Source organism: Corvus hawaiiensis, chromosome 8 (assembly GCF_020740725.1).
Source record: "Corvus hawaiiensis isolate bCorHaw1 chromosome 8, bCorHaw1.pri.cur, whole genome shotgun sequence".
In the NCBI taxonomy this organism is placed as follows: Eukaryota; Metazoa; Chordata; class Aves; order Passeriformes; family Corvidae; genus Corvus; species Corvus hawaiiensis.
The window spans coordinates 18121392-18130604 of NC_063220.1; the positions used below are offsets into that span (position 1 = coordinate 18121392).

A 9213-nucleotide genomic window follows, 5' to 3' on the forward strand; every position below is an offset into this window, starting at 1 on the left:
GTATTTTTGGGGGGTGGGGGGTGTGGAATCCCCTTCATCAACCAGTGGGTGAGAAAAAAAGGCAAATTATTGAAAGCTGGTTGACTCTGGGAAATAGTTAAGCCTTAAAATAGCTCTTCAGAATGTGTATTCCTGCCTCTATCCCTGAGCACTTTGAAGCCTGGCATTCCGCGTGCTGTCAGACGGGAGGGTACCGGGGATCCCGAGCATTCCCCAGGCTGTCAGACGGGAGGGTACCGGGGATCCCGAGCATTCCCCAGGCTGTCAGACGGGAGGGTACCGGGGATCCCGAGCATTCCCCAGGCTGTCAGACGGGAGGGTACCGGGGATCCCGGGCATTCCGGAGGCAGGGAAGTACAGAAGCTCACGCCCAGGTCCCAGTATACTTTTTACTGCTGCAGCAACGACAGGAAACAGCACCTGGGCTCAGCAATCTCCAAATCAAAGCTTTTCTCGGGTGAAAAAAAAAAAAAAAAAGACGGTAGATTTAAAGAATAGGGTTTTCGCAAGTGCGGTGTTCTTCGCTGACACCTGGCCCTTCCCCAGGCAGCCCGAGCCCCCGAGCCGGCCCGGCGGCCGCTCCGATGCCAACGAGCGCTCGGCGATGCCCCATTGAGCCCTTAAGCGCCGCTGATGGCCCGGGCGCGGCGCGGCCGCCCCTGCCCGGGGCCTTTGGCCCTCAGGGCTGCGCGCCCTGCCCGGCGCTCCGCGCACTCGCCTGGCCGCGCTCAGCCGGGCCGGGCCGGGCCCGCGGAAGGGCCGCTGCCCCTCACGCCGCGCGGTCCCGGCCGCCGTCCATGGCGGCCCGCCCGCCGTGCCTGTGGCTGTGCCTGGCCGGGCTGCTGAGCCTGCGGGCGGCGAACGCCCTGCCCCTGCGCCCCGGCCCGCGGGACCAGGTGCTGGCGGCGGCCTTGCAGCGCCTGCGGGAGGTCTTCGACATCGAGGAGCTGCCGCCCGACGTGCTGCCCCGCAAGAAGCCGCCACAGTTCATGGTGGATCTCTTCTACAAGGTGGCCGACGCCAACGGCATCACCCGCGCCCCGGGGCTGCTGAAGGGCGACGTGGTGCGCAGCTTCGAGAACCGAGGTGGGCCCGGGGCGGCGGGGCCGAGCCGCGCGGTGCATGCGGGCGCAGGCCCGGCGGGGTCGGGCGGTGGTCCTAAGGAAGGGTCTTTTCCAGTTCACGTGGACCACCACCACTTCTACTTCGACATCAGCGCGATGGAGAAGGGAGAGCAGATGCTGAAAGCCGAGTTCAGAGTCTTCAAGCTCAAGAGGACACATGTGTCCAGAAGGTCCGACGTGCAACACTTCTGCAAAGTAAGTGGGGAAATTATTAGTTAAACACTTAATTGTGCTATCTTTGTTACTAATACTGAAAATGAGGAGTGTAACTACCTACCACCTGCTTTATTGTTATTTTTGTTTTGTCGTCCTCACTTTTCCTTTGCCTCCAGCGTGCAAAGAAGTAATGCAAAGTTTTCACTTTGGCTGTCCTTTGTTGTATGGCAGTGAGCTTTCCCTAAAGATACCAATGTCAGACCTATCCCAAATCAGACTGTACTTTTCTGCGACTTGAGATGTTTCGAAATTCGAATTGAAATTTATCTGCTGGAGCTGCTCCGAAAAATAGTAATAGCAGCCAGGGATTCATGGGAAAACAGGGCAGGTAAGGAAATTGGGTGTATCTGTCCTCTGGCAAAGGTTTTTGCAAACCCGAAGACAAATAGTGGAGGAACAGAAGACTTTGATGGTATCAGGTGTTCAAAACAGGATAGGGATGGTCAAGATATTTTTCTGTAGTATCTATAGTCTGGTATCCTGTCTCTGAAAACGTACAGAAGTAGATGTATGTAGCAATAACTGTTTTTCTGTTAAGTCCAAAATCTACTTTTTGCGTCTTTTAGAATGACGATACAGTTTTACAGCTCTGATGTAGCAGAAACCTGCATAATCTTCATCCTCCTATTTTGCTGTAAGAACAATTGAATTAATTTCTTATTGTTTTTGTTGTATTGCTGTTATCTAGGTGGAAGTGTATGAGCTCTTGGCGAGTGAAAATAAGCCACAGAAAAAACGTCTCATTACATCAAGATTATTGTCCCTGTACGCAGAAGGCTGGGAAGTCTTCAATGTCACGCAGACAGTAAGCAGAGAAGTCTGACTTAATTTTATTTGTAGATCTTTTAAGGTGACACCTCATAACTCCAGCATTGTCATTGTGCTGGATTTTGTGGTCAATTTAAACTGAAGAACAGCAACAGAGGGAGAAGCTTTCTCTCTGCCCTTAAAAGTACACCTGGTGCTACCTGAATTAAAGAAGTGTTTATGAGCTGCTAGGAGCACAAGCATGGTGACAATTGAGTAACGCAAACCTAGTCGATGGAGAGACATCAGTATGTCATGATTACAACTTGTGTCAGTCCTTAGACTGCCAAAGCATTTGGCATTGGTTGTGTACTAAGAGTAGGGTTTCGTTTCTCCTTTTTATTCTGGCAACATTTCTGTAGAGCAGCATGCTTCAGCGTTTTGTTTCTGGAGTTTATCATGGTTGGATTGCCTGTCATTTAACGTCCTCCATAGACTTCTGTAATTGTGAGCTTCAAGATTTGTTTTGTAGATACCCATAAATTGTAACAGTAGGTGAATGCCTTTCCATAGCAAAAGAACCCACACATGGCTTACAACTGTACTCTGGGACAGTGTTTTTCATTGTCTAAGCTTTATGATCAGACTGAACAGCATGCTTGGATGATTGCTTGAATTCCATCTTAAGTCATGATATTCCTGCTTGAGAATGGCCTGGCCTTATCTATCGGTTTGCAATTATAACAATTAGGTAAGTAAATTTGCTTGATTGTGAGTTTCTTCAAATGCCATGCTTTTTAGATTTTTAAATGAGTCTTAATGGTATGAAAAGTCTGGAGAGTTCATATTACTCTGTTAAGATAGCTATGAAAAATAAATTTCTGCTGAAAGTCAGAGAGAGTTTATTTTCATATTAACTCCTACACTCAAGTGTTCACTGGTAAGTTCTCTGAAATTAATTGTCTTTCTGTAAATGTAGCTTTGGGGAATGCATATGCTATTTTGTGTTTTTAAGTGTTGAATTACTGGTTTAAATATTAAACTCAATGGAGTCTCAGCTATACAGTTATCTCACTTCTGTTATAATATATGTCCTTATGCTCTCATAGCTTGTTGCCTATTCCCTTCTCCTAATATAAACGTTGATTAATCGTAATTAGATTATTGAAACAATATTTTTTTCTTTTCCCTGTCTTCACCAGGTTTCCAAGTGGGTTGGAAACAGCAGCTCCAACCACGGCTTTTGGATAACTACGACACATGTATCCAACAATGGAATGGAACACAACCTGGTTACATTTGCCAAGAGCCAGGGTGCTTTGCAGGAGAGTAGAAATGCTCTCCTTGTCCTCTTCACGAACAGTAACAGACAGAGGTCTCACAGCTTTGTACCCTCTGCTACAAGTAAGTGCACTTTTAGAACATGAATTGCCTGTTCATCTTCTGTTACCACCTGCTACCTCATGTAGACCTAACCTCAGTTATTTACTTGCAGTGTTGAACAGGTTTGAAGTTCAGCTTTGTCAGTGATCGAGTTTTTATTTGATAGTTCTTGTTAGTAGGTCACCAGCATCCTAAATTGCCCCTCCCCTCACAAAAACTGTGTTTGCCAGAAATATTCATTAATCCTAAGGGGAGTCTGGTTTATTTAATTTGTAAGGGGGTGGGAGTTCTATTTTTTAAGTACGGCTCATATTATTTTTGTGGTGGTGAAATTTGCATGAAAATTGTATGTTAAGTTTAGGCTGAAGAAACTCAGTGACTTGGAATACTTCGTGAAAATTCTGGTAAAGTATCTGTAAGTAGAGTCATTAAGTGTGATTTTAAGAGTGAAAGAGGTTGTTAACTAAGCAATTTAAACTTCTCTGTCCTTGGCTTGGTTTTTAAGCACCTATTTAACTTCAACGACTAATTAGCATTGTCACTAAAGGCTGCCTTCATCAAAGACAACGCCCTCGTGCCTTAAAATACAAAACAGTGTCTTAACTCTCCCACTGGCCTTCCTGTAAAATCAACTAAGGCTGGATATTAGGGCCTGATAAATGCAAAGAGCAAAAGCTTGGAGGAGGGGCAAAAATCACGATATTCTGGCTTTGCCGGCTTTTCTGGTAAACGGTTGTATTGCATAAGAAAGAAGCTAGGTAGGACTTGGATCAGTATTAAGAAATAGATTGTGAAATTGATGGAAATTAAAAATGAGGCCAGTCTGTTCATTTTTGTTTCCCAAATAAAAATTAATAGTGAAATCCTAGATGCCAGTTTAATGAGCATCAAGCTCTGCACGGGATACTGTGTCAGGACTGAGAAATTTCTCAACGAAGAAACTGTCTAGACCTTTAGTGGTCAGTGACTACACAGACTGTGCTCCATATCAGTGAGTTTCAGCTTGTGTACATGGATCTCCATGGACCTCAGGGCTTCTCAGAAGATATTTTAAAAAGCATCCTATTGTCAGTACGCTTCAATCTTCAGCAGTGTTCTGTAAACCTGGTGATGGTTTTTTTGGATCAAAAATTTGATTTTTTTTTTTTTTTTTTTTTTTTTTTTAAGTTACTTTACACATTTCCAGGTTACTACACACTCTGCTTTACAAGTGTATGGGTAGAGTTCCTGGGAGAATACTGGAGAGAAAAAGGCTGTGATCTCCACCTGCTGTTAGCACTGCCCAGAATAATGTGTGTTGTAGGAGTGGCCACATGAAGACAGTTAATAGCATTCTGACCAGATTCATCCCTGAAGAGGGACTGTGGAATTCACACAATATTTGGTAGATCATTGTGTTTTTCCCTTCTATTTCTGCTGAACTGGGGCTTTTTCAGGACACAAAGTGAAACACAAGAACACAAGATTTGACAGATTCGGAAGTATGGCTGAAATGGCAATTGAACATACACCCCTTCTGATACTTTCATTCAAAATCTACTCTGAAGACTTGATGTAGACTTATTAATTAGACTTTCATGCAGAATACTGTACTTAGTAAATTAACTTAGTTTGTGAAATATTAACATACAACTTCCTTTCAGAATCAGAAATGCACCCTGCCAAATCTGATGCTTCACGTGTTTCTCATGACGCTGGTGTCATCAAAAGCAGCAGTGCCAGCATGAGCAGGCAACCTCGAGCTGCCGCAGCCGCTGCTGCCAGAAGCCCAATAACAGCGTGTCACCGAAGGGAACTCTATGTAGACTTCCATGCTATTGGCTGGTCAGGATGGATTATTCACCCAAGTGGATACAATGCATTTTATTGCAGAGGATCCTGTCTCTTCCCTTTGGGGGGAAGCCTAAATGCAACAAACCATGCTACAGTTCAGTCCATTGTTTATACACTGAAACTGTCTCAAGATGTCAGCACACCCTGCTGTGTGCCAGATGAATTGAAGTCCCTCAATCTTCTCTACTTTGATGACAAACAGAATGTCGTCCTTAAAAATTATAAAGACATGGTGGCAACAAAGTGTGGCTGTCACTAGCGAGACATTTTTTTTCTCTGCATTTGGTGTGCACCTGGATTCAGTTCCCCATTTGCCGCTGAAGATACCAAAGGAGATGGCATTTCAGTTTACAGGACAGGAGAGACAGAAACTCGTCTGTGCTGCAAATCCTTCTCCTCTCACCATGGCTGTGTGGAAAGGTGGCTGGCTTGTGAAGAGCTGTGGACTTCAAGACCTCCATGGAGAGCTCTTTGAGTGCCTGTACACCAAGGAAATTATTAAAATCAGGAACTTGCTATATGAAGGAGTTGAAACACATTAAGTTGACTGTTCAAATTAAGATCTTCTGTATACCAAGGCTCAGAGTTTCCAGTGATTTAACAGGCATGGCATCCTACCTCAATCCAGGAAGGGATGCAAGTATCTAAGTAACAGAACCTTACTGAATTTTGGCTGCATGATCCAGTGGGGATGTGCAGTCCTACTTTGAGCTTTCAGGGTAGTTGTTTGCCCAGAGCTAATCTCAGAGGCCTCTACCACCTGCAGATCATGTGTTACCAGGAAATGGACTTCTTCCCCTGAGCTTTATGCAGCTCTACCAACTGCAGAGACCTGCTCATAAGTCCCCATGGGACTTGCTAGCCAGTCTGAAGGAGCACATAGGTCAGTATTTGTCTGGGAACCAGCATACTTGGCTTCTGACTCAGGGCTGCAACTCTGTATGGTGAGGCCAGTGCCTCTCTCCATAATACTATTCCCCTCCACTGCAGTCTGCTGTGGCTGTCGGGGTGTGTGGCACCAGAGATTTAGAAACCTTTGTGTATTTGCTGTACAATGGGATCCTAAGGTTGGGTCAGAATGCTCATGGTTTAGCAAGAAGGAAGAAAACTGAAGCTTTGGAGGTCCATGAGAGCATGCTATGTGAGAAAGAAACAAGCCTGACACTGCAGAAAATTCCTGCGAAGCACAGAAGAAAGTAAATTACACATTATCTGAGAACAGGAAAGGCATCCTGTTTTCTTCGAAGCCTGCAAACCTTGAGGAAACTAAAAAACCGTCAGGCTGACGGATTTATTACAGGCCTGCAACTGGGTTGTGAGCAAAGGACTGAACAGAGATTCTCACACTAAGTGTGTAAGTACTGTCTTAACTCTGCAATAAACAGATTCATTTTGCTCTCAGCTTATGAGTCTCGCATTCCTATGCCACAGTGCTAGATGCTGGCCTGGTCCCGCGTATGAGGCGAGTTTGGTGGAACGTACTTGCTGATTCCCTTCCCTTACTTGAAGAACAGGACACAGGCTTGGAATGGGCCCCTAGAGGTCTTTCAGTCTCGCTACGATTTCATGCAGGTGACCAGCCCATTGCAGTTCCCCAATCAATTCATTGAGTTATATCTTAACTCTGGTTAGGCTTCTTGTCTCCATTAATCTTGAAGGAGGCTGACCTCTCACAGAATGTGACATCTCCCATGGGCAGAGTCTTCATGGAGAATATTTTTACTCCAATGAAACTTAGAAAAAAATATGTAATGTTTTTCTTTCTGTAAATACTGATGTCTATAATAAATTTATTTTATTTAAAACCCAAATACTTGAGGTATATTAATCTGTAATATGAAATGGTAATTTTAGAATAAATTTAAGGTAACATTGGTATGGTTTGTATGTTGTATTTGAACCTCTTTCCTAGAGTCATGAATCAAATAATTTTCCAGAGGAGAGGACATTCCCAGTGGCTTCAGTGGGTACTGTGTCAAGTCCTCTGACTCTGTGTCAAGGAGTATAACAGATAAGCAGAATAGACATGTTTCCCTTCAGGGAGGATCCTGTAGTTATTCCTCAAGTGAAAGCATTTTGATCTTGGTCGCCCTGGTAAAGTGGAATGTAAATCTAGTAGCAGGGTCGTTCTCACTGCTGCATCAGCCACACCCAGCCTGGGATTCAGTGCCATTGGCAAAGGGACCTTGGGAAGCATAGAGGGCCATAAAGGATCTCCTTTTACTGGTTTATTTCCCGAGCTGCTCTTTTGCACTTTTCTCTTTTCACTGCAGAAGTACCTGTGGTGTCTTAAGTCTGTAGGAACCATACCTTGGGCGTGGCAAGATGTATCTACAGTGAGAGTCTGGACGAGGTTGTTTCTGAGTGGTGACTTCAGCTGATGTTTTATCTGCTTCTTTTGGGAGAGTCCCTAAGAACTGAAGCCGGAAGTTTTTGCTAGCAGCATTTGGAGTGGATTGGCAGAAGCAGGTTCTGTGTCCAACATCACATCTTCTGTCCACGTGTGACAAATGCTTCCAGCATCATCAGCTGTATATCAGCTTCATCCTTCACTGCTCAACCCAGAGAGCTGCCCTATGTTTTTCCTAGGATATCTTAATGTCTTTCTTCTTGTTTCAGATGCCAGGAAAAAAAAAAAAGGAAAATTTTCTACAGAAAATCAAGTATGATTAATAAGTAAATGATGGGCACACAATATTAGCTAACATAGTGCTGCCCTACAATAGGTGAAATATGCACAGGCAAGCTAGGAGCACTCAGTAGTTTTGCACACATTAAATTATTTTTTTTCTGCACCACTCAACTTAGTCTCATTATGCCCCATTAAACCCTGATAATTAAAACAAAATATATTGGAATTGTTTATCCTGGACTTTGTAAGGAAATGAGGTTCATAATAATGCCAAGGGAAAAAATTTACACTACACCACAACTTGTAATTAGAATAACAATTAGGCACAAGTAGGCTCTTTTTTTTTGTTGTTGCCTTTTTTTTGTTTTGCTTTAGAATAAAGGTGAATTGTCTTCTTATTCATTAACTGAAATATGTAAGAATTCCAAAATAAGAAGAGAATCCAACCTCATGGTGAAGCGGTAGGGTTATGCTCAGCCCCATAACAAAGCGTTTGGTCTAAGTTTGGAACTAAAGTGGTCCAGGCATGTGAGGTATGTGCAGTCACACTCTGCTCCTCAAGGTGAGGAGAGCACTAAGCCTTGTCCTGACAACACGGCCGCAGGGTCTGAGTATGTTGTGGGAGAGAGCCAACGGTAAAGAGCACAAATGAACAAGAGTGGCCTCCGGTTAGTAGAAATGTTTGTTTTAAGGGATTTCTGTGGTGCTCCTTTCACAAGGTATAGAGAACATGAAGGTGCTTCTTGGCACTGAAGCAGGAGAAGGAGTATGCTGGGGATGTCCTGGAGCGAGTAAGGCAAAAGGGATGGGCTTGCAGAAATTGATCTGAGAGGGTTTTCCTTCTTTTTTTTTTTTTTTCTTTTTTTTTAGGGGGTGCGGGGGTGGGGGGAAAGAAAACTTAAAATGTGCCTGCCCTGAGGAAGCTGGAGCACAGCAGTGCTGTAAAGCTCTCTTCTATCCACTCTGCAGGCTTGAAAATGCAGTTTGGTATGAGGCAATCTGCTAGGAATGCTCGGTGTTGTTTCCAGACTGTCAAGGGTAATTATTGTGGTTCCTGTTCTTCGTGTAGCAAATGGGGCAATTATTTGAAAGACTCATGCAGGATAGTATTTATTCATAGTCCTGGAGCTTGTCTCCGGGAAAGAGGAGTGGCTGGGTACCGATGGTAAGTTGCAGGGTTTTCCCACAGATAACCCTGCAAACTATCACCAGTCCCTTTCATATTGCGCATGCAAATGCGAGTATACATGTGGCTTCTCTCTTATGTACACCCATGGG

At 44.4% G+C, this 9213-nt stretch overlaps 1 protein-coding gene across 1 annotated transcript; it reads left to right on the forward strand.

The window, feature by feature from the left end:
* Positions 1 to 584: 584 nt before the first annotated feature.
* Positions 585 to 7059, forward strand: LOC125329414 (bone morphogenetic protein 2-like). The gene is made up of 5 exons (XM_048311354.1): positions 585 to 1086; positions 1180 to 1319; positions 2029 to 2145; positions 3290 to 3491; positions 5114 to 7059. The coding sequence occupies exons 1-5, from the start codon at positions 585 to 587 to the stop codon at positions 5560 to 5562; spliced, it is 1410 nt and encodes a 469-aa protein (XP_048167311.1). The 3' UTR covers positions 5563 to 7059.
* Positions 7060 to 9213: the final 2154 nt, after the last annotated feature.

Excerpts from the sequence above, each read along its gene's own strand:
- LOC125329414 (XM_048311354.1), top strand. The coding sequence starts at position 585 with ATGCCAACGAGCGCTCGGCGATGCCCCATTGAGCCCTTAAGCGCCGCT. Across the intron at positions 1,087-1,179 it reads GCGCAGCTTCGAGAACCGAG|TTCACGTGGACCACCACCAC; the intron begins GTGGGCCCGGGG and ends GGTCTTTTCCAG. Across the intron at positions 3,492-5,113 it reads CTTTGTACCCTCTGCTACAA|AATCAGAAATGCACCCTGCC; the intron begins GTAAGTGCACTT and ends ACTTCCTTTCAG.